The 26,733-nt window shown below is 38.6% G+C and overlaps 1 protein-coding gene across 3 annotated transcripts in view; it reads right to left on the bottom strand.

Annotated features, from left to right (window-relative positions):
• The window catches only part of ift80 (intraflagellar transport 80 homolog (Chlamydomonas)), a 233,645-nt gene that overhangs the window by 151,306 nt on the left and 55,606 nt on the right, over window positions 1-26,733 (bottom strand). For all 3 annotated transcript variants that reach the window (XM_059947169.1, XM_059947177.1, XM_059947185.1), the window contains 3 exons: window positions 25,809-25,918; window positions 23,025-23,114; window positions 22,134-22,271 (listed from right to left, as the gene is read on the bottom strand). In XM_059947169.1, the coding sequence (XP_059803152.1) occupies window positions 22,134-22,271; window positions 23,025-23,114; window positions 25,809-25,918 (338 nt within the window). The remainder of the gene's footprint in view (window positions 1-22,133; window positions 22,272-23,024; window positions 23,115-25,808; window positions 25,919-26,733) is intronic.

Genomic DNA, 26,733 nt, shown 5'->3' with positions numbered 1-26,733 from the left:
AACTATTTCAGGTTACTGCCTTCTCCAAGGTTATATCTCACAGTTTTAGTGTTCAGTTTTTGTCTGTTTTCTTCCGGTATTTGTGATTCAATCCATCTCCTCCTTCGTCCATTGACATCCACATTCAGCTTACGTTACCAACACTCATGGCAATCTCTTCTTCCCATTTCCAAGATTATTGACTGAAAACATATACTCTCTTTACTTCTTTATAGGTGCTGTCTGACTTGAAAAATATTTCTGGCATTTTCTGTTTCTATTTCAGATTTACAGTGCTTGTAACATTTTGGTTTTGGAACATATTAGGCAGCAGCTTCTGACTCAATGTTAGTAATCATGCTGGGATTATTTATATAGTTTAATATGGTAGTGCAAATTTCCTCGGGCTTCCAGCTCTCTCACTATATAGCTGTTCTATTGAAATGTTGAAAAGTCAAATGCAGAAGATTCAAAGTACATTATCAATATATGCAGTATATGACTTTTATTTAAATGTATGCAGATTCTCTTTATAAAGAATGCTACTGCTTTCACGTGTTTGCTATGCAGTTTTATCTTCCTAATGTTATTTTTATTTTCTCAGAAACCATGTGCTATTGAATACTCATCACAAACATTCACAAATATTTATTAATATTGATGATTTTGACTGTCAGAGGGGCTAGGTGTGGGGCTCGCATGAGCTGTCATAGCTGGTCAATGAAAACAACAGCCTGTTTGTTGTAAGACATCCCCTACTGTAAATAGTATTAGTGCAAACACACGATCAAATATGATGTGCTCCCAAAGGGTTATTCGCTTAATGAACAATGCCTGTGCGTGACTTCGTTTAATATGGGGAAACTGATGCACAGGCAGACACCACATGGTCCTTGATAGATTGGGGTCAGGGTCCAGTGCAATAGAATGCCAGACAACTGGGATTCTGCAGCCTTCACTGCTGCAGCCTTTCTTCCAGTATGTATCATTATCTTCTGCTAGCTTCGCTGTTGAGGACTTGGTTAGAGCGCTTTTTGTTTGGAACCTCCCTCTTGGCCTTACCTCCATGGGTGACTGTGGTGAACTATGTGCCTGTCTGGACGCGCCCCCTGCTGAATGCTCCTGTGGCTCCTCCCACAGGCCCCTGTATAAAGGCGATCTGAGGCCTGACGCTCGGCCTCAGTCTCCAGGACATTGTATGATGGACACTCACTCCTGGTTCCTTCTTCCAGTCAATAAAAGCCGATATCTCGCCTTACGTCTCAGTGTGAGTTATTGATGGTGCATCAGTGACCCTAGAGGAGCTAACCTCCAGGCAGCATCACTCTCTGGATCTCAGGAACCCACAAGCCCCTCCATCAGGACAAGGTGGCAATCCTCGGAGAAGCCTACTATAAATCACTACCCACACTGCACTGCACCAAAGTGCTGAAAGTTGGGTACCAGAGAAAAAAAGGTGTACTCAGAACAACCGCAGTAAGTAAAAGTATAGGCAACAGCAATACCAGGACAATGAAAGATCTGCCCTATTATTACATCTACTATGTGAACAGTGTAATTTGCAATGATGGGGCTTGTTGGGCCAGAAGAGCCTGTTACCAAGCTGCATCTCCAATAAATACTTTGTGATCACCACTTATAGCTAGCACACGCACTTCATTTAAAACTGAAAAATATATCAGCAGATATCATTCCTGGTAGCAAATAAATCTCGAACAATTTTAAGACTTTATCATGACTAACGATTAGAATTTCCATCACCTCAGACATTTATAATCCAAAACTGCATCTAATTTACTATCAACAAATATTCTAAATTCAGTGCAACAATGTAAGGAATTAGAAACTAAATTAGGCCATTCAAAACTCATGACTATTCTAACATTCAATAGATCAAAGGTATCTCTGTTTCAGCCTCATTTATGTATTTTTCTCCTCATCCATTAATATTTTTTCTAACAAAGTCTACCAAACTGTATCTGAAGATTTAAATTACTTCTAATTGGAACTGATTTCAAGTCTATTTCTAGGCAGACACCCCACTCCCACCTTTCTGCCTTTGGTTTCTTCTGCTCTTCCAAAGAAGCACCACTATGAATTTCAGAAATGGTGTCTCTTCATTTGAAGTGGTACATTACTGCTTTAAGGACTGCACCTCCTCCACCTTAAAAACAGGTTTCACTGCATTTATTCTATAAACACTTTAAAATTTTAAACATATTGGTTCGGCTATCCTTCTTACTATACTAATACTGTAAACTCAAGGGATGCAAACTTCACTTATGTAATTTTCATCATAATTTAATTCTTCCCATCTAGGGTTCATTCTGGTGTACATATACACAATACTGCATTAAAACCAGCAGTTCTCTGTGGTTAAATACACAAAAGAGACTGCAGAACTGAAAAATAATTTCATAACATTTCAATCCACTTGAACTTGCACAGAAATCACAGGTGCCCAAAAATTGGACCTATCCATCTAAGTCCTAGGGCAGAGGCTTCGAGGCAGCCTGTCTGAGTATGAGAGTGGGTGGGAGTGAGGGAGGGAGAGAGGAAGGAAAGGGACTTGCTTTGTTGTTTGTTTTTGTTGTTCTGTTGTTGTTCTACTGAACATTATGGGCTCGTCATGTATGGGAACACACACAGACTTCCTGCAGCACATCCTTAGTTTGTATTGGTTAATGGAAACAATGCATTTCACTATATGTTTCAACGTACATGTGACAGATAAACAAATCTGAATCTATTTTATATACAATATAAATTAATGAAAAGAAAATTGTTTCGCCAAGTTTTGTGTCATCCACAAATTTAGAGGTTGCATCTGGCATTAAGACCAGGTAATTACACAGATTAAAAATAGTAATAATTCTAACACAGATTCCTAAGGAATGGCAATGTTCATTTTCCTCTCCCAAAGAAAAAGCATACATGACAACCCTATGGAAAAATTGCAAACTAGCAAGTAAGTGTCACTTTATACCATGTGCTTCAATTTTGCTGATAAGCCTGTTATACGGAAACAAATCACAAGGTTTCTAGACATCCTTGTACATACACCAACTGCATTACACTCAATCCTTTACATCAAAATTTAATTGGTTAATCATAGTCTTAACAAATCTCTGATGGTTCACCTTAATTAATCCATTTTTCTCCAAGGAATAATTATGTTCTTAATCAATGTTTATAAAATTTTTACCACCACTTTTAAGCCAGCTAGCTTCTAGCACCTTAATTGATACTCCAGTCATACTGGGATACCTTACCACTTTTATATTTTATAAATGCATCCTACCCAAGTCATTTTAATGTATTACAATTCACACTTAAGTCACTCAACACGGATGTGCTCTAATACCTTCAGTTCACAAACACCCTGATCTGTGGTCCTCATACTGCTTGTGTTCATGATGGCTTGAAGCGCAATCAGTCTGTTTTACGTGAGAAGGGTTTTGATCTGGAGGTCCATGTACTATTTTTACTCCTCTCTATTTCTCACGTGCTGGCCATCTTCCATTATCCTCCAACTCTTTTCTGCGAATTCCCATCATCTTTTTCCTTATCTTCATGGCTACTAGATATGCCATGAAGTGAACAGCTTAATAAGACTACCTTACTTTCCATGAGTCAGTACTAGAATGATGTGGTAGCAGAGGTGAAAGTAATTTAAGTTTCTTAATAGCACAGATGTAGTCCAATGCTGATTTAAACCATATGTACTCAGTATGTTGACCATTTTCTTAACAGTGAACTGTACCAGCCTCTGTGTGGCAGCTGCCTGCTTCATCATATGCATTTGAAGTATTTAAAAGTTTTTATTCACTTTTTTAATACTTTAAAAAAGGAAAAAAATATTTTAAACAATTTAGTAAAACAAGAATGTTATATGTCAGCTTTTGTCAGTTCAGCAAAAATTCATCAATTTCCTGAAGAAACATTTTGTTATGGAGTCAACAATAAAGTACTTTAAAGATAGATGAAATCTGTCAGCAAATAGGCTAACATTCAGATACAGCAAATGAAATTATAAACTCTACTATTGAAGCTTGGAGTACAAAAGCAGGTAAATTTTACTATAAATAGACAACACTTTGACAACACCGTATCTGTAAGAATATAACGGGAAGCTGGAGTAAGCTATTTAATAAAATCATGGCTGATTGTTTAATTCACCATCATCTTATCTCATCTCTAAATCTCTAGAGTACCCTAATCTCCAAATATATTTCACTGTTTTGAATGTATTCATCTATTGAGCCTCCAGAGTCCTAGGATAAAGAACTCAAAAGATTCGCATGGCCATGGATGAAAAATCTCTTCAACTCTGCCACGAGACCTCTTATTTCAATAGGTACATTGAATGCCAGAGAAATGTATACAACGTACATCCTGAAATTCTTTTTCTTCGCAAACATCCACAAAAACAGAGGAGTGCCCCAAAGAATGAATGGTAGTTAAGTCAGAACCCCAAAGCCCCCCCCCATACCTCACCCCTCCCAATCATAAATCAGCAGCAAAGAAATGATCACCCTTCCCCCACCAACAAAGACACAGACTTGCAGTACCCCAAAGACTACTCATTCATCCGGTATTCAACATACCACAAGCTCACTCTCTCCCTAATAAGGGGAAAAGAGGTGTCCCCATCCCTGTTTTGAGAATGTAATCCCTGATTCTAGACACTGCAGCCAGAAGAAGCATTATTCTTGCATACCTTGTCAAGCCTCATCAGAATTTTGCTTGTATCAGTGAGATGACTAATCATTCTTAAAAAAGATGGAATAAAGATCTAATCTGCTTAATGTCTCCTCAAGCCACAGTGCGCCATTGTCAGGAATAACTCTGAAGTACTATGTGCAGTTGTGGTTTCTTATTTATACTTGCCTGACGGACAGTACAGAAACAAAAACTAGATTGATTAGTGTGATCACAGACTGACCTGATTGGGATGCATTCGATGGAATCTGAAAAGTACTGATATTATTGAATCATACAAGTCTGTAGATATGTAGGTGCTGAAAGGATGTATTCTTTGCTGAAAGAATCTAGAACTAGGGAATACAGTATCAGCACCAGGAGAACATATTTATAGCATTAGAATAACTTTCTTCTCTTCAAGTATTAGCGATTGTTGAAATGCTTAACAGAAATAAGGAGATGCTCAGTTATTAAGAATGTTCAAGGCTGAGGTCCATGGTTATGAGAATCAATCTGGAAAGAAGCGTTAGGATCTATGGTAAGTCACTGAATGGTTGACCAAGCACAACAGTCTTCTTGGCCTTCTATTGTTCCTATGGTGCTGTGGCACAAAAGTAACTAATTTTACCTCTGGAACTCAAGTCAATCTGAATCTTGGCTGCTGTATATGCAAAGTTTACCTGTTAACTTCATGACCAGGAAGAGTTTCTTTAGGAGGTGCAATTTTCTCTCACATCCTGAAAAAGTGGCAGATTAAGTGACTACTATAAATATCCCCTCAAGACAATGGCAAAAAGAAACAAAAGGGAACAAAAGGCGGAATTAAAATGGCACCAAGTGGCTGCCTCTTCGAGCTCTTCTGTGGAAACAGCTTAAATTCCTCTCTTTAATGCCTCTTTTTTTTCCCCCTTTTACAAGGTGGCTGGGTTTCTTTTGAGATCCTGATGTGCAGTGGTAGTCAAACTGCATTTTTTTTTAAATGTGTATGAGTTCCCACTCCTGGAGTTTGCCGGCTGAGCACTTTCTGATATTCTCTGGGCCTGGCATGGAAGACGGCACCTCCAGAGTGTGGACGAATGATTTCGGGTTAGTGTCACCAAGCAAGAGATCATGGGAGAAGGAACATCAGGATTTTGCTGCAGCGGATGTACAGACAGAGGTCTCTGCAGTCAAGGGATATATCTCTCCCCGCTGAGAAAAGGATGACATCTCTCTGGTGAGGGGGGTGGGAAGAGAGGGGGGAGAGGGAGAGGGGGAGAGAGGGAGAGAGATGTTGAACTGTTGGGTAAATAATAGTTTTTGTTAACTGCAGATCATGGTCTCTCTTTGGGGGCTTTGCTAATGCTTGGTGGGTGGTGGGCACTTTTTGCTGAAACGAGTGGGGTGGAGGGGGGAAGTTGATGCGTTGATGCTTGCACGAGGGAGAGCGAGAAGGTTCTAACGTTTTTCTGTCCTTCATTCTTTTGGGGCTCTTCTGTTTTTCATGGTTATCTGTGAAGACTATTTCAGGTTGTATACCATATACATTCTCTGATAATAAATTAAACTATTTGGAGCTGTTGGGCACGTGTCAGCTGCAGTAAAGAGAAATAAGATGGGAAATGGAACTAATCAGTTTGAACCCCCGAGAGTTCTAAAAAAATTTAGTGAATGTCTTACATTTTTAAGTCCAAACATTCTTTAATTTATTAGCACTCATGCATTAGATTTTAGTATGGTAATGATAATTCTTTGGCATCTCCACTGTTCCAACACTTCCTTGATATACTGATTTTCCTTTGTGATATTCCAGATTTAAAATGGATAAGCATTGATGTACCCTTTTTCAGGTGTAAAATGAGCACAACAATAAATTTGATTCTTAAGTTGCATTGGTATTAGGCATTATCAAATATGTAAGGTTCATTTTCTTCTTTAAACACAAGTTTTTATCCCACTCACCCTAATTGAGATGATGGTTAGAATCAGCAGTGGTGCTCCTTTCTTCTCTAGAATATGGATTTAAGCCAAACACAGAAATACAGACCACAGAACCTGCAGTCTCCAACGCTGGCAGGCCCGTATGTTTCCAGACTGTGATCCCTGCTGCTGACCTCAACGGCTCTAACAATCCAAAGCAGATTTAAAACCCAGAATCCACCGCCAATGCAGGTTCCAACAACCTAGGACACCTCCAAAGTGCCAAATGTGCAATCTCCAACTCTGACTCCAGCCTCGACCTCCAGGCCGGGTCTTCGTGCACTGCCGCTAGAACCCCCAACTCTCCTCCTCCCCCCCCCCCCCCCCACCACTCTGCAATCCCAACTTTCTCAGGTCCAACTGCCAGCTCTTGGGTCCTCAGAGACTCCATCTTCTTCTCACCCTACCATCCCTGAACACCCCAAATCTCCCTTCTTTTCAGACACTACCAACCGCCTTCCCCCTTCCGATCCCAGCTCTCATCCATGCCAGGTCTTCACCATCCACTCTGAATGTTCTGTCCTCAGTATGGGCCACACCTTTGACCCCCTCCACCCACACCCCAGTGAGTTCCACACTCGCCACGATGCTGAGCTCCTCTTCTGCTGCCTCCGTCTTTGAGCCTATTTCTTTGGCAAGGATTCTCGACCCCACACCAATAACCCCTTCTCCTGTCTTCAACCCTCCTTCCTGGACAACCCGCACTGGTCTTCTGCCTGCTTTGGACCTTTTCATTGTCAACTGCCAACAGGACATCAACACTCCTCTCTCAAATTCCAATCTCACTCATTCTGAATGTTCTGCTCTCCCTTCCCTCCATACTGATCCTAACCTCGCCAACAAACCCACAGGTAAAGGAAGGTGCTGTAGTAGTCTGGCATACTGACCTCTACCTTGCTGAGGCCCAGTGCCAATTCTCAGACAGCTCCTCTTACTTACTCCTGGAACAGGATCCCACTAAAGAACCCAAGGCCATTGTCTCCCACACCATCACCAACTTTATTGACTCTGGGGATCTCCCATCCACTGCCACTAACCTCATAGTTCCCACACCCCACACCTCCCATTTCTACCTCCTACACAGGTCCACAAACCTGCTTGTCCAGGTAGACCCATTGTTTCAGCTTGTTTCTGCCATACCAAACCCATATCTGCTACATCAAATATCTGCATACCTCGACTCTGTTTTATCCCCCCTGTTCAGTTCCTTCCTACCTACATCCATGACACTTCTCTGGATCTTTTCAATGATTTCAGGTTCCCTGGCCCCCATCGTCTTATTTTTTACCATGCATGTCCAGTCCCTATACATATCCAACCGCCACCAGGAAGGCCTCAAATCTCTCCACTTCTTTCTGGACCCTACTAGTTCCTGTCCACCATCACTCTTCTCCACCCAGCAGAACTTGTCCTCACTAAATAACTTCTCCTTTGGCTCCTCTCACTTCCTTTAAACAAAAGGTGTAGCTATGCGCACTCTCATGGGTCCCAGCTATGCCTATCAGTTTGTTGGTTACATGGAACAGTTTATGTTCCAAGCCTACACTGGTGACCACCCTGCTCTATGCTACATCGATGACTGCACTGGTGCTGCTTCCTGTATTCATGCTGAACTCGTCGACTTCATCCACTTTGCCTCTAACTTCTACCCTGTTCTCAAATTTACCTGGTCCATTTCTGACACCTCCTTCCCCTTTCTCGATCTCTCTGTCTCTATCTCTGGAGACAGCTTATCTACTGTTGTCTATTATAAACCCACAGATATTTCACAGCTAGCTGGACTATACTTCCTTCCGCCCTGTTACTCATAAAACATCATCCTTTTCTTTCAATTCCTCCATCTCCACCGCATTTGCTCTCAGGATGAGGTTTTTTCATTTCATAATGAAGGAGATAGCCTCCTCCTTCAAAGAAAGAGCCTTCATTTCCTCAACTGCATCTCTTCTGTTTCATGCACGTCTGCTCTCACCCCATCCTCCCGCCACCCTGCCAGGGATAGGATTCCTCTTGTCCTCACATATCACCAACCAGCCTCCACGTCCAGCACATAATTCATCTCCAACAGGATCCCACCACCAAGCACATCTTTTCCAGCCCCCCTCCCTATGTGACTCCCTTGTTCATTCGCCCATCCCCACTGATCTCCGACCTGACACTTATCCTTGCAAGCAGAACAAGTGCTACACCTGCCTTTACACCTCCTCCCTCACTACCATTCAGGGCCACAAATAGTCCTTCTAGGTGAAGTGACATTTCACCTGTGAGTCCGTTGGGGTTATATACTGTGTCCGGTACTCCCAGCGTGGCCTCCTGTACAGCGGTGAGACCAGACGTAGACTGGGAGATTGTTTCACCAAGCACCTAAGCTCCATCTGCCAGAAAAAGCAGGATCTCCCAGTGGCTGCCCATCTTAACCCCACTTCCCATTCCCGTATGTCTATCTCATGGCCTCCTTCACTGTCATGATGAGGCCACACTTGGGTTGGAGGTAAAACACTTTGTATTCCATCTGAATAGCCTTCAATCTGATGGCATGAACATAGATTTCTTGAACTACTGGTAATCCCCCTCACCCTCATTGTACCCCATACTCTTTCTCTCTCTCACCTCATCTCCTTGGCTGCCCATCGCCTCCCCCTCTGGTGCTCCTCCCCACTTTTCTTTCTTCCATGGCCTTCTGTCTCTTCTATCAGACTCACCCTTCTCCAGCCCTGTATCTTTTTTACCAATCAACTTCCCAGCTCTTTACTTCATCCCTCCCCCTTCAAGTTTCATCTATCACCTTGTGTTTCCCTCTCCCCTCCCCCCACCTTTTAAATCTACTCCACAGCTTTATTCACCCATTGCTGCTGAAGGGTCACAGCCCGAAACGACGACAGTACTATTTTCCATAGACACTGCCTGGCCTGCTGAGTTCCCCCAGCATTTTGTGTGTTGCTTAGATTTCCAGCATCTGCAGGTTTTCTCTTGTTTGTAACAGTATGAAGATCAAGTTTTTTTTTGGTGGCCACTGCAACAGGTGAAAATTTAACTATTAAATGTCTTTAGTAAATGTTGTTAAGTGATTAATATAAACAAAGTTTAAATCAGGAGATTGCACTGACCAGGAATTGCACACTTATGTGAAAATTGCCATACTTCCTATCACATAAACAGACAGAATGTTTCATATAGTGGGGAATCTAGGACCAGAGTGCACAGTTTCAGAATAGAGGGACATTCATTTAGAACAGAGAAGAGGAGGAATTTCCTTAGCCAAAGGGTGGCAAATCTGTGGAATTCATTGTCACAGGCAACTGTGGAGGCCAGGTTATTGAGTGTAGTTAAGGCACTGGTCGGTAAGTTCTTGATTAGTCAGAGTGTGAAAGGTTACGGGGAGAAGGCAGAAGAATGGAGCTGAGATGGAAAATGGATCAGCCATGGTGAAATAGTGGAGCAGACTCGATGAGCCCAAATGGCCTAATTCTGCATCTTCCTCTTATGGTTTTATACTGGGACGTCAAACAACTACCAAAATTTTCTGACTGTAGTTTTACTAAATACCTTTACATTATTTACCTTTTGGTAATGCAATCTAGCAAAACTGTTTTAAAAACACATTTCCTGAGAAAATAAAAACTCATTCACTCAGATAATATACTGCAACAGGACAAAGTATAATGTGTACGGTTTGGTTACATGATTTCTGGGGGGAGTGAAACTTATGTTAAATGGGAGCATTGGGCAAAGGTCAGAACAGAACATTTTAACCTCAATCACAAAGCTTCTCAAGACATTTCCTTCTTGGGAGCAATGGAGTGCAGGATTTGGCATTCACTACCTTTTATCAATTTTCATGTCTTTGCTTCATTGCTACAACTGCCAAAATGGACATATAGTGATATACACAATTTAATGTTTAATGTAAAACACTAATTTCTTGTAAAGCACTCAGATCAGTTTTGAACAGTTTTTACCTATTTCCAGTTTACTTGGAATATTCACTGAATAGAAAAGGAATGTTCCCTTTTTCTTCAATGTTATCAGATCCCATATATGCAAAAATAGAATTCCTAACAATTCCTCTCTTGTGGGGAAGTATATATCACAGTACATCACCAAAATGCATATAATGTGGATTAATATACTTTTGATGTTATAATTTTGAACCACGAAAAAAATTGAAAGATAAATATTGCTTTGGTCTGGCCTTCTAAATATGCAAAATATAGATCTATTATAAATGGAATGGTTATTAAATAACATGATATGATTGTTACATAATCTGACCCCTGATGCTTTGATTTGCTCCCAGTGTTTTTAAAGAAATATCACTCATAGCTTCTTCCCATTATTTTCTGCTGTCCATTAAGAGTTAATAATCTGGTTGTTTTTTGTGGGCTTTACAGGGTTGGCATTTTGAGGCAGAATGTCCTCTATCAGACATAGAATCTAGCATGGATGATGGGTTGTACTCTCATCAGAGGCATGTTTGACTTGTCTGCAAAGGTAATGATTTAATGGTTTGGAAACTAATGACTCTGCCAGAGGGCCTGGCGAGGCCTCATTGTGTCTGAAGCTGTCATTTATCTGTTCTCCATGTTTCAGGCAGCTGGGGATTATTACGGGGGAGGGTATGGATGGAGGAGAAAAAGGAGGAAGGAAACCACAAACTTTCATACTGGAAAGATTCCATGCAAACCATTTCTAAATTTAAAGTTTAATGAAACAGTAGTGGGTTGTCAATTTTTCCCCAAGCACCAGCATTTGTGACTCATTCCATGCAAGCAGTAACAATTAGACTACCAATGAAATTGCTACTTTCCTAATTTTAAAAAATGCACACTACTGAGCCTCACCCAGAAAATGTTATATTAAAATCTCCAAATGCATTAAATTCAATAAGCATTTTTACTGTACGATATTAATTTAAACACTAAAAATATTGAGAGTATTAATCATCCTTAAACAACTGAGACTGTTAAATGATAAAACCTTATATCAGCAGAAGTTAAATTTGACTTGAAAATATTTACAAAGAACAGGCAACAATACAAGCTAATAGGAATTAGATTTATAAACAATCTTGAATTAGTCTTGAATCTACACACAATCTTGGGACGCAAATACTCCATGAATGGCTTGCAAGAACAGCTACTGCTGACTCAGACATCACTGTTTCTTTTTCAAACACTCTAATAACTCCCACCTCCTCTGCTTCCTTCCCCCACCATCACCATTCCTCTCCATATCCCTCTTGTCCACCCTTCTGCATGTGGCAACCTTTCCAAAAGTTATTTGTCCCATCAGATTTTCTCTTGTATAATTGGTATTTTTAAGCAATTATAAATTTCACTGTTTTTCTGAATACTCTAGTGAATATAGATATAAAATGTTATAAAGCTTAAGCAGATCAAATGACAAATCATCAATATTCATGAAAAATTGCCACACTAATGATCAACAGATTATTTAGCAACATCTGCAGTAAATCTGCAAATCAATATCTGCAAATAAAACACGAAAGCCTGCCTTTTATTAATCATTTCTAAAGCAGTTGAAATTTTACTGCAAATGATTCTCAAAAGGAAACTCAGGAAAATGGAACAGTTCTCAAAGTTTTCTTTAAATTTCTTGCCAACTTTGCTGCAAAGGATTTTGTTCCTGTTTCCTATAATTTTTCATGATTTATTTGATTAACAATGATTAGTATTGTCAGCATTGAATTTGATGTTTATAGTACTATAAAGAGAACACAAGAGGTAATCTTGCAAAGGAAAATTATATCCACATTAACTGTTATTATTTTAAACTTTAACGTTGAATACACGTCCAATTCCCGCTCTGCTCTTAATCATTTGATACCTTAAAGTCATTGACCAAAAACTAAAACATTTCTCTGAAAAATACAAGCAGTAGGAGTATATGGTTACATGTAAAGCACTGATATTTTGACAAAATAACACAAAAATACAGAAGTTTAGAATCACTGAAATGAAGCAAAAACCTGGTAGGTACTGAAAACTTGTGCCAACCAACTGACTGGAGTATTCCAGGTCATGTTCAACCACTCACTGCTACACTTGAAGGTACCCACCTACTTCAAAGGGATATCCAAGAAGAGTGAGTTACCTCAATGGCTATTCACACTTCATTGGTACTCACATCTATTTTCATGAAGTGCTTTGAGAGGGTGGTCATGACTAGAATCAACTCCTCTCTGAGTAAAGTCTTGGGCCTGCTGAAAACTGCTTACAGCAAAGGCCATCTCGTTGGCTCTTCACTCGGCTTTGGAGCACACCATATCTCAGGCCGTCATTTATCTATTATAGCTTGGTGTTCAACACCATCATCTCTTCAGTACTAATTAAAAAGCTTCAAAACCTGGGCCTCTGTACCATCACCTGCAACTGGATTCTTGACTTACTCATTGGGAGACCACTGTCAGTACAGATCATATACTCTTTCCTCCTCACTGGAAATCAGCACAGGCACCCCTCAAGGATGTGAGCTTAGCCCACTGCTTTACTTTCTCTACACACACAACCATGCGGCTAGGCACAACTCAAATGCCATCCAGAAATTCACCACTATTGTTGATAAGATACCCCTGTTGTTGACAGCGTCTCAGACAACAAGAAGGTGTACAGGAGTCAGATAAGTTGGCTGGTATCACAACAGCAATGTTGAATTCAATGTCAGCAAAATCAAGGAATTGACTGTGGACTTCAGGAAAAGGAATCATGAGAACGCACACCAGTCATCATTGAGGGGTCAGCAGTATAACAGGTAAGCAGCTTCAGATTCCTGTACATAAGCATTTTAACACACTGTGGTAATCATTGAAAAGCCATGCCAGTTTATTACGATATCAGGCGGAGAGCATTCTGACTGGCTGCATCAGCACCTGCTATGGAGTCTCCAATAAGCAGGGGGCTACAGAGGCTTGTAGACTCAGCCAGCTCCATCACAGGCATAGTGTCATCATCCATCAGATGCCATGCCCAGTTTGAGCTTTGACTGCCATGGTCCACACACTCCTGTTTCGGGTGAAGTGGATCAATTCGTTGGTATTCATTTTCAGTTCTCTGGCTGCTATCTCCATCATCATTTGCCTTTGCCTTCCTCTTGCTTTCTTCCCCTCAATCTTTCCCATAATTACCGTTCATTCTAACTCCTCTTTCCTAATCACATGTCCAAAGAAGCTACGATGCCTTTTCATGATCTCATACATTATTTCTGTTTTTGTGATTGCTCTGTTCATGACATCCTTGTTAGGTATTCGTTTCGTTCATGATATTCTTTGCATCCTCCTTAAAAACCACATCTCTGTTGCTTCAATTCATTTCCTTATGTTACGAGATATTGTCCAACATTCTGAGCCATATAACATAACTGGATAAACATAACATTTCAGTACTCTGAGGCGGGTTGTCATGCCTAGTTTAGTGTTGCTCAGTATACTCTTCGTTCTCATAAAGGTGTCTTTTGCCATCCCTATTCTTCTTTTGATGTCCATGTCGCACCTGCCATCTGATGTCATCCAGCTTCCTCAGTGGCAAAAATTCTGTACTTGTTTTATGTCTTCCCCGTTTATTCCCAGCCTGCAGATAGGATTCTCCTTCTTCTTGGATATCACCATACATTCTGTCTTTTTGCAACTGATAGATCGACCCATTTTTGCACTTTCATCAACAATACATAGGAGCCACATATCTACTTTCTACCTAAATTGTACTTTGTGTTGTGCGTTTATTATGTTTGTTAGTCACATGGATGAGGGCATGGTAGAAGTGAAGAGTTTTAGTTACATATTCATGCTTTTGTCTTTAATACAGGTGTCCCCTGTTTTTCGAATGTTCGCTTTACAACACCTCGCTGTTACGAAAGACCTACATTAGTTACCTATTTTCGCTAACAGAAGGTGTTCTCACTGTTACGAAAAAAGGCAGTGCGCGCCGAGCAGCCACGTTCCTCCCCCTGGAACTGCATTCTAGCTGGCATCGCTTAAACACGGGCCTGTGAGTATCTGTACTTTATGTCGATTTATTTTGTGCATCCGTCAGCAATATGAGTTCTAAGGTATCAGAATAGTCTAAAAGAGCACATAAGGGTGTTACCCTTAGCGTAAAACTAGACATTTTCATTTTTAAATCTTTTTATTAATTATTATTGAAGATTAACAAAAAAAATACATTAAGTCAATATGTCATTATATACAATAAGGAATTAAATTAGCAAATAACTGATCAACACAACAAAGCAATATATGAATAATAATAAGAGAAAATAAAGTGTTAAGAATATTTGTTTTGAAAGAAAAAGGATGAAAAAAAAGAACCCCTACTAACTAAAAAAAACCCTACTAACTGAAAAAAAAACAAAAAAAAAACCCCATTGGGAGCACAACTCCGGAGCAATACATCATACAAGCTTCCATAGAAAAAAACATCAATCTGCCAACTCAAATCCATTTAAAGAAAAATTGGAAGGAAACCATATTAATTAACTCAAATCAAATGATAGTAGCAGGCGAATAAATCCCACCTTTAGACTAGACATAATAAAGCGTTACGATCACGATGAACAAAGTAAGGATATAGTGAGTTTGGCTAAGGGTTTGTGGAAGTTGACGAAGATGATATTGAAGAAGTTTTGGCATCCCATGACCAAGAACTGACAAATGAAGAGCTGATGAAGAGGAAAGAATAACAATTGAAGCCAAACGCAATAGCGAATGGCCCGAAAGTGAAGGCGTCCAGGAACTGACCGTGAAGCAATTGCGTGAGATTTTCGCTGCGATGGACAACACTGCAATGATTGCAGAAAAGTATGAGTTTAATTTTGAAAGGGCACATAGGTTTAGGGCATTGCTGCAGGATGGTTTGAGCGCTTACGAAGAACTGTATGATAGAAAAATGTGCGAGGCTAAGCAGTCAAGCATACTGTAATTTTGCAAGCCTTCCACATCAGCCACAGCAGACGACAAAACTTGACCTTCGACATTGAGGCAGGCACACATAGAAGAAGGTGACCTGTCTGCCCTGATGGAAACAGACGACGATGAGTTGACACCCCAGTCTCCTCTACCTCCCACCACCCCAGCCTCCGACAACTCAGTCTAACACACCATCATCAATGAGCTCACTGTCTTCTGGATTACGGTAAGTGAAACTACACAGGACATACATTATTTCTATTTTATATAGGCTGTGTATTTTTATGTGTTATTTGGTACGATATGGCAGCTTCATAACTTAAAGGTTTCTGGAGAGAGTGCTTCTGCCGAGAGCGCTTGCGTGAGATTTTGGTTACGGTGGACAGTGCTGAAATTGCAGAAAAGTATTCCTACTTTATATAGGCTGTGTATTTATCAGATCATTCCTGCTTTTACTATATGTTACTGTTACTTTAGTTTTATGTGTTACTTGGCATGATTTGGTAGGTTATTTTTTGGGTCTGCGAACGCTCACAAATTTTCCCGTATAAATAAATGGTAATTGCTTCTTGACTTTACAACATTCCGGCTTATGAACCATTTCATAGGAGCGCCCTACCTTCGAATAGCGGGGGAAACCTGTACTGTACAATGAAGCTAAGGGAGGCAGCTGGGGTACTATATTTCGTTGATTAATAGGCAGCCATCGATCCCAGGGGATCATGGGCTTGGACCTCTGGTGGACCATGTCTTCTCCAGGGTGCAAGCCTGGGCGGAAAGATTTAAGAACCGGCTGTTGCCCATGCAGCCGGATTCCCCTCTCCATGTCACTGATTTAGTCCAAGGCAAGCACAGATAATACAGCGGCACCAGTGTCGTTGCAGAGGTTGCCAGAGTGAAATTGTAAACAACATGAAACTGCCTTAAGGACCCTGGCTCCAGATTTCTTCCTCGGGGTTTACTCCCCAAGTCTTTCCCATGGGTGGGTACGGCCGCAAGACAGTGGAGGTTTAAGATCAGAGTTTTCCTTCTCCTAAGTGGGCTTCAGTCCAAGATTGATGAACCCCACCTGCCCAAATACATTTAAATATCGCTTAAGTTAGCTTAATTACATTGAAAAAAGCTTAAGTTTATTTAATACATTAAGACTGTTTATTTTGTTATATCGCTAGTTTCAAATTCATTTGTTTTAATAATTTCAAGAGTGTTTTTTGTTAAGTTTCTTAATAAAAGATCCAATACATTCTTCAACTTTGGAGTCTTGTTATTAGTTTGGATTATAAGGCACATCATACAGGATTAACTGCAACACCCCTCCCCACCACCCAAGCTTTGTCCCCAAGTGGCATATACAAAATGCTGGAGGATTTAGCATGACTGGCAGCACACACACACAAAATACTGAAGAAACTCTGGTTCCTCCAGCATTTTGTGTGTGTTGCTTGGATTTCCAGCATCTGTAGATTTTCTCTTGCTTGTGATTGTGATTGTGTAAGCAGTGTTGGTTTGTTCGAGTAGACACTACACATAGTCCTCCTAACCATCAAGGACATCTTCAAAAAGCTGTGCCTCAAGAATGTAGCATCTATCATTTAGGACCATCCCAATCTGGGACAGCCCCCTTCTCATTACAACCATAGCAGAAGATGTACAGGAGCCTGAAGATCCACTCTGAAGATTTTAGGAACAGCTGCTTCCTCTCTGCTATCAGTTTTCTGAACAGTCAATGAACATTACCTTGTTGTTCTTTTTTTTCACTGTATTTTATAACACAATTTTAAAGTTTTGCATTGTACTGCTGCCACAAAACAATAAATTTCACAACATGTGTCAATGATAATAAACCTGATTTTGACAATGAATCTCTCATGGCTTAACATTTCTGCCAAGACTGAAAAGGCTTGTCCAAAGACAGTGCTGAAACATAGGCACCGTTCCTTACATTATCGATTAATAGCCTTAAATATAATTAACACAAGCATAGAGCACACACCTATCAATAAAAAGAAACATGCAAAATCCCTTTAATTCAATGACTTCAAAATAAATTTAGTACTGGCATCATTTAAACTGCAAAAGGCAAGAAAGGTCAACCAGTAGATATCAGGTATAGTTAACGACAAAACAGATTCAATCTTGCCAACCTTCAGCATAAAACAGCAAGCCACTGGAAAGTCAATATTTTGAAGTAGGAAGAAATTTACATATCTTCCAAATTTGTCAGAAATTTTAATGTGGTATTCCACAGATCTGTACAGATGCAGAATTCCCATTTTCAAAAAAATAACAGCAATTCTCACTAGAATTTGCATGGCAGTATGAATTTACTAGCCTTTTCTTTTAACTTCCAGTTAGGATTTCTTCTCTAAATAAAAGAGCTAGTAATGTTCTCTGCTGTTCTAAATCCTCTTATCATTTTGTCTTTTATCTTCCATTCCAACAAAGAGCGACCTTTTACACTTTCCCTTTATCTTCCCCTTAAAACTATTCTTTCACCTACTGATGAAATGTTATTGATTTGAAACACTGACCTTGTTTCTCTTTTCACGCATTTCCTAATCTGAGTATTTATGTAATTCTGAGTGTTTATATCTATATCAAAGTTTTCAGCAGTCAACCACAGAAGTGATAACTCAACCAGCAGTCCAAAGGAGTTGGTAGTACAGTCCTCAAGCTTCCTCTACATTTAACGTCTTGGACAATCCTCAACCTTAAAGTTACACTTTTCCCAATAAGAATACTTCTTGATTTTCTTAGAGGCTAATAGCAGAGGATGTAATGATTTCAACTCCAAGGCTTTTTCCATATCTACCTTATCAAGCATTCAGAATGTTTTATGTCACTGAGATCAAATCATACTTCTAAAGTCCAAATAGCATATTCATTCTACTCAATCTCTTCTCATGGGAAATTATTTCCCTTAAGGAACTCATTTAGGAGGGCTTTCATTCCACCAACATCAAGGCAAGTACATTTTCCTTTCGTACAGGAATCAAAATTGCATTCACCACTCCAAGTGTGAGCTCACCAAAGTCCAGAACACTTTAAGCAAAAATTACTAACTGTTAACACTCAACCCTCCTCATCATAAAGGCCAGCATAACTCCTGTTATTATATAAATACTGTAAGTAAATAAAACAAACAAATCAAACTAAATTCATCTTTGTACAATGTTCCAGAATTTACCTGGGGCAAATCCCAAACAGTAATACCCTAACCACAAATCATAGTACCACCAAGCCAAACTTGGGAGGGACTAAGTATGTGTCAATTCTGTGAGAATTGATATATCACTGCCTTATAATAATGCAAGAGTGATCAACAAGTTATTAGCTATTCAGGGAATCATAAGACATATTTAGTGCAAGAAGGTGGCACTGTGCAGTATTAGTTTATCAACAGGTAGAAAAATCATCAAGGACAGAATGGCTAGCGTGTGTTCTATGCTCGAGTCCTTTGAAAATTGTGCAAGCTTCAGGTGATGCTCAGCATACTGAAAGACTGTGATATGAAGTGTCAGGGTATGAACTTAGATGCTCTCTTTAGAAGTGGTCCTTGGCAAACATTTTTGTGGTATGAATATTACTGACTACGTATCAGATCACACTTGAAGCTGCTTATATCAAGCTGCATGCAGGCATGGACACAGCTAGGAGGAGCTGATGAGCTGGAATCGGAATTGAATATTATACAACTACCCTCAAACATTATTGCTTCTGAATCTGGGAGGATGAGCCTATTGACAACAGTTGGGCCCAAGGAACTTCTGTATGATACCCTAGCACTGTGGTGATTGTATGATGTACGTTTCCAACTGCTTCAGGATTTTCCCTTGGATGCCCATTGATTTTAGTTTGATCAGAATGTCCTGAAATCATAATCACCTCATCTCTGGAATTCAGTTCTATGGAACAAGGTTATGAGGAGATGTAGAACCTAGGAATGGTCCTGGCACACCCACACTGGGCATTAGTGATAGATTATTGGTGATTAAGTACTACAAGATAGTTGTCAACAACAGCTTCCATCACATGATTAATATTTCAAGGTAGACCATTTACATGGCAATTAACTAGGTTGGATTTGTCTTTCTTCTAGTCAACAGGATATACTGGAAATTTTCCACTATATTGGATATATACAGGTATTGTAACTGTACTGGGACAGCTTGTTCTGGAGTACAAGTCTTTAGTGCAGCTAGGATGTCTTCTGGCTCAAAGCTTTTGACGTCTCCAGTAGATAGTAGGAGTCTCATGTAGATAGGGTGCTGAAGAAGGTTTTTGGAACGCTGGCCTTTATAAATCAAAGCATTGAGTACAGAAGTTGGGATGTAATGTTAAAATTGTACAAGGCATTGGTAAGGCCAAATTTGGAATATTGTGTACAGTTCTGGTCACCGAATTATAGGAAAGATATCAATAAATTAGAGAGAGTGCAGAGACGATTTACTAGGATGTTACCTGGATTTCAGCACTTAAGTTACAGAGAAAGGTTGAACAAGTTAGGTCTCTATTCATTGGAGCGTAGAAGGTTGAGTGGGGATTTGATTGAGGTATTTAAAATTTTGAGAGTGATAGATAGAGTTGACGTGAATAGGCTGTTTCCATTGAGAGTAGGGGAGATTCAAACGAGAGGACATGATTTGAGAGTTAGGGGGCAGAAGTTTAAGGGAAACACGAGGGGGTATTTCTTTACTCAGAGAGTGATAGCTGTGTGGAATGAGCTTCCTGTAGTAGTAATAGAGGCCAGTTCAGTTGTGTCATTTAAGGTAAAATAGATATATATTGGATAGGTATATGGGCAGGAAAGGAGTGGAGGGTTATGGGCTGAGTGCGGGTAGGTGGGACTAGGTGAGATTAAGAGTTCGGCACGGACTAGGAGGGCTGAGATGGCCTGTTTCCGTGCTGTGATTGTTATATGGTTATATCATAGTAGTTTCTTGATATCATATGGAGTAAGTCAGATCGATCATAGACAGTTTCTATGATGATGGAATTATCAGGAGGAAGCAAAACTGGTTTGTCTACAATAGTCAGTTATTTTGGTTGAATACACTCATAAATGCTTTAGTCTTTTCTTTTGCAATTACTCGCTGGACCTTGCCAACACTGAGGATGGGCATATTCATGAAGTCCCCTTCTCTTGTTAGTTGTTTAACGCCACAAAGGTCAGTACTTGGATTAAATATTATAACAATATCTTGGAACAGAGCTTGTTCTACCATACAATGGACTAGAAATCAACCAACAATTGTATAAAGCTAAGAGGCTACAACTAGGAATAATCAAGCAACAGGTGGAGGAAAAAAAAAGACATTACTAACAACCAAAAAAAACATACAAAATGTTGGAGGAACTCAGCAGGTCAGGAAGCATCTATGGAGAGGGTCTTCTCCCTTCCTTTCCAGCCCTGATAAAAGAACTCAGCCCAAAATGTTAGCTCTTTATTCTTCACATTAGATGCTGCCTGACCTACTGAGTTCCTCCAGTATTTTGTGAGTGTTACTGTAGATTTCCAGCATCTGCAGATTGACTTGTGCTTACAACCAAAGACACTTCAGGTTCTGTCATTTCTAAAGGGCAGTTTCCTTACCCTTTTCAGAATGCCAGGGAACAAACTAATCCAACCCAACATTAGTAAAACAAAAGCAACACACATAAAATGCTGGAGGAACTCAGCAAGTCAGGCAGCATTGATGGAAGGGAACAAACATCCAACATTTTGGGCCAAGACCCTTCAACATGCTGAAGATTTCTGGCATCTGCAGAATCTCAAGTGTTTATTATTAGTAAAAGAAATCTTCATTATAGAAATAGTAGTTATGCACTCCTTGTAAATGTTAAAGAAATTAATGTTTGATAATTAATATTACCATTTTTCATGGTCAAGTACTTCAGGTCCATTGGGCCCTCCATGAATAATTACATGTAATTTAGAGTCATCATAATTTTGTTTAGTGTGCATAAGGCCAAGGAATTCAATACAGCTTATAAAGATGTTGTGTCTGTGCACAACTACACATTAATTAAATAAAAGACGCATGCGGAAGATGGGTTTAACTAGTCTATTCACATTGCAATGAGAGAGAATAACGTGCATGCGCAGACAACAGATCAATACATAGTACTAAGGGTCATTGCGCTAACAGAAATAGATCCATATATTACAATAGAGATACTCATTTCTGATCATAATCTATAATACAATCACAGTAAAAACAAAATTACTGTATACTCAAAAGAAATTAAAATTATGGTTAATAACAGCACCTCTGATGAGTTAATATTATTTGGTTTCAGGTTAGTAAGAGAAAGATCACTGTTATTTAACGCTGATAAGGATCTAGAATAATACAACACAACAGCATACTGTAGGAACACCATGCCCAAATATCAACCAAATGTATACTAAAAAAGCAAAAACATATAGAGAAAAGAGGAAAATATTTAGAAAACAAATGACTGTAGTTTTTGTGGTTTCATATAACAAATTATTACAATTGACATAATGCCAATGGAAATTGCGTTAACAATTTTCTGATAGTAAAAATTATATGCATAGTTTATCACCTACCCCAGTTTTGTCACATAGTCGAAGAGTGTTGAATGATCCCACAGCAAATAGTTCACCATCAGGTGCCCAAGCCACAGATGTTATAGGATAGTCGTGGGGCTGGGCACTATATAAAAGACATCCATAACTGTCCCAAACCTGAAAGTATTTTAAGAAATCCTTTCAAGTGCTATTGGCAAACATAAGTAATTAAACTTAAGCTCTTCATGGTTCGGCAGGAAAGTTAACAACACTCATGAGATTATTTCACACATTGATAGAAAAAGACTAAGATGTGCTATGTAGCTATGGATTAGTGTGCTCTTTAAGCATAGTTACTTGACGCTACAAACCATAAGTTTAAATAACAGAAGCATTGGGCAACCCAAGTTACAAATAGTTACTCTTTTATTCAAAAATCTGAAACTTAATTATGGTTTAAGATACAGATCCCACCTCCAAGCTTCTTCTATCTATTCCTCAACTATGTTTCATTTATAAAACCTGGGAAGAAGTTACTATGCAAAAGCAGATTGAATGTGAATTAACATATCCATTATAATCTAAATTACGGACCTTTTTAACCATTGATTTTGTCTCTCATTGGAGATTTTCAAGTAGTCAGTGGTTGGCTGGAACACTACCCAGTTAAACCAAAAAACAGTCTAATTCAGTATTAAGTTAACTATCAACTATTTCATATAGCTTCTGCCAACATAGAATAATTTACTAAGATTGTTTACAACATTTGATCTTTTAAATTTCCACCAGGGCTATATGATTATCAGTGGATGTTATTTCTGCACAATTTTATTTCTTTAAAGCAATTGTCATCTCTTACAATCAAAACAATTTTTAAAAATATAATCAACAATGGAAGAGCTTGATCAAAGAATTTATTGGAATACACACCTTGTATTTACAGTCCTCACCACCAGAAAGGATGAGATCATTCACAGTGTTCCAGTCTACCTTAAGAATGACTCCATCGTGGGCTTTCCACTGTTTAAAGAAATGTGATGTACATTTATGTTAGAATTGGGATGTGAAAAAGTAATAGACAAATACTTGATGCTAGAAGTGTTAATCTTTGCATTGCAAAAAGTGCTTAACAGATGACAGAGACACCCAAGCACAGAAATTTTTGATTACTCAAATTTAAGAGAACGATTATTTCTTCCAAGTGTTGATACGTAAAAGTGAATTAAACTGTGTATTTTGTAATTCAGTCCAAAAATTAAAGAAGCCACAAAAACTGACCATATTTAAGTTGATTAGGCAGCAGCCAACAAATAAACTGATGACCAGGTTTTTCTTGGCATGGAAAACAAAGTCATTTATTGTAGCGATATCTTGCAAGTGGAGCAGCTTAGTTTGTTTTCAGCTAGAACCAATAATTTTAATTTCTCTTTAATAACGAACAGTATCTGTTCACTGTGAAAGAAATCTGATGCAGGTAAAAGAATAGTGAAGCATAAATGTTTTAGATAATTACTTCCTGGATAATTTCATAAGTTCAAATAAAATGACAGATTTTAGTGTTATTCTGAGTTTCTTTGGACAAATGTAGAACAGGACAGAATCTGATTAAGAATCAAACACAGGGTAGAAATGACAATGTGAAAGCTCAGCATTGGATTTGTGAACTGAGAATGATTTATTCATCTCCTCCAAAAGGGTATATTGTGAAGGTCCAATATTCGATATTAATTTGTAATCTTGCACTATTTTTATGTGCTTAAAAATAGAGCTTAAAGAACATCTTCTGAAGTTGCATTAGGTGTTGAACATTTATGCTGACTGAGGAGTAACCCAAGAGCAGATTGATTAAGCTCTTCAGTATCTTAAAGAGAGGGAAGAAAGTAGTTGATCAATGCATCGTGGCAATCACTGGAGAAGGTAAATAATTATCTGTTAAAGATGAGGACTAGTCGGGTGAAAGGATAGCCTAAAGTGAACCCTTCCATGTGAAGTATGAGGGAAAGGGCAAGATTATGTGCCATTCAGGTCTATTTCCTTCTTTTTCTAGACTGCTATCATGTACAAGTTTTCTACTCTTGACACAAACCAAAACATCTCAACAATTTTGCTTCCACTGCCAACATTCACCATATTTTCACATGGTCTGATGCCAACTTCCTTTGCCAGTCTCAACTTCTGAACCTTACTTTGAAAAAATGCTCTGCTAGTAATAACGTGCTACAAAACCTAGCAAACCTGGAGAGCACATATTTGGTCAGAAAAGTTATTGTTTGGCACTCAATATGCCTTGGAGAGAAGAAAAATCAATATTCAAACAATTTTTACATATATTTCTCTGAAAGAAATTTAAAAATAACTCAAGATAATGAATAAAGTGATGCAGTTTTAGTTAATCCAGGTTGTTCTGTAAATTTCTTTTGAAGCTTTGAAAGAACACTTATTTTCATCATGCAAATCTTTACAATACACTGGTATTTCCATCCATGTTACTTCATTGTATGTATGCAAAACAACTCTTAACTAAAAAATGCTGATAAATATATATTTCTTATATTAGTACATGGACACTGACAACAGGATGCTTTTTGTTGGAAGTATTTTAATAATGTAAAGTACAGTCATTTTCTAATACGAAATTTCCCATGAAGTAAAGGAAATCTGCATCAATACAGTATACATTACCCAGGTTTGGTGGAGATAAGCATTATGTACAATAGAGGCCATCAGTGTTTAATTATATGCAATCAAATTTTATTTTATTTTCAAAATATGACTGAATATCACATATCACCAAGGATTAGGCTAATTCATAGTCAGTCACTTGTTGCCTCACTTCTTAGTGCATTGAAATAGCAAGAATAATGACAGTGAAGCCATGGAACAAAAAAATTGCAAGTGGAGAAAAGGTGGAAAGGAAGATGTTTGACAAAACAATATATCAAAATAATTTCTAACTGATGTAACTTAAATGCAAAACAAAGTAGTAAAATATTCCAGGTAAAATATTTAAATTATTCCAGCTACATTTATTGAAGGTACAATTACAAACATTCATGCACCAAGTTTTCTGAGATAAATTTATATAGTGTACAAGAAAACTTGACCATAGAATATCACCGACCAAATGTGATTACTTAATTATCCACATTTTAATTAGAAGTATGTTCCCCCTTGAATGAATGAGCTGATGTGTACAGCAAGCACATTATATTTTGTACCAATCTGTGCCAGAAATTGAAATAAATTAAAGACACTCAAGTTATGCTGTTATGCTTTGTTGTTATTCCAATATACCAACCAATTTCATTTTGTAAAACATTGCAAGCAATTCTTAAGACAACGTACTGACCATGCCCAGTCCCTAATACGTAGCAAGATATGAAAGCAGCTTTGTTTACATTATGCTCAGTAGGGAGTCTATATAATTAATCATAGACACAAGGTTTAAACAGCCACTGCTTTTAATGTATTCTCATTATTTTTCTAATGAATGGTTTCTATTATGGAACCAGTTTTACATTCATTTCCTAAAAAAACCCAGTTTTATTTTCCTTAATGTAGAAAATGTTGCAGTAACATTAAGCTAATAATATACTCCTTCAAAATTTGATCAATAAATACACACACTAAACAGGATCGTAGAGTCGAGATAATTAGGTAGCCAAGGAGATAACATTATTAATAGCATGCAAATTTTTCAGACTCTAAACATACCTGCAGGACTTTGGCACTTGGCTGAAGAGGTTTAATGATCAGTTGTCTCCCCGAAGTGTAGAGAATTTTGTCAGAATTTGGTCCCCATGCTACTGAATACACAGGTGTACCTGTGTGAATATTGAAGCATAATCTTTACAAACACATACATATACACACACACCCTGTTAATTTTGAGTTTAGTTGGAGTGCCTCAGAAACTCATACTCTGAAGCACCTTGACCAAATACCTATTCTTTATGCTAAAACTAAATAAATAATATTGGCAAACTTCTCTAGCATAATTAAAAGCTGACTTTTTAATTTTAGGTTACGATCATAACTTTAAACAAGAATTGCTCATGGAATCCTTCTCTCCTTAAGCAATTCACTAAAGCACAATTCCTATGTCTTGAGCAAAGGCATGCAAGTCATTAAGAGATATCAAGAACAGGTTTAATTTACAAATAAAAAATAGAAGAGAAAAAGAGCAGGTCATAAAAGTTTATTCAACTCAATATTCAAAGGTCCGTATGGACTGATTGTAAATTACAATTTCTGAAAACTGAATGAGCACTATAAGCTATCTACAGAAGCCACTTGATACAAATCATGAATAAGCACTAGTACAGAAGTAATACCATACAGAAATCATTGGACAAAAATACTGTCTGGCATTGCAATACCCAAAAATCTCCTCAGTATTATCCTTCTTTGTTTACTCTTCCCAAACACAAAGATGCCTTCAGTTGAAGTTAAGGTAGAGATAGCGGGGAATTAGATTGTCAATAAATTGACTTCCATGTGCTAAGGATCTAAAAATGTAAAAAGAAATTCACTTTTTCAAAAGGATGGAGCAGAAAGCCATGAATAAAACTTAGTCAACACACACAAAAACACAAAATGCTGGTGGAACACAGCAGGCCAGGCAGCATCTATAAGGAGA

This window comes from Hypanus sabinus, chromosome 2 (assembly GCF_030144855.1).
Source record: "Hypanus sabinus isolate sHypSab1 chromosome 2, sHypSab1.hap1, whole genome shotgun sequence".
Classification (NCBI taxonomy): domain Eukaryota; kingdom Metazoa; phylum Chordata; class Chondrichthyes; order Myliobatiformes; family Dasyatidae; genus Hypanus; species Hypanus sabinus.
This window is presented reverse-complemented; position numbering and strand designations above follow the sequence as displayed.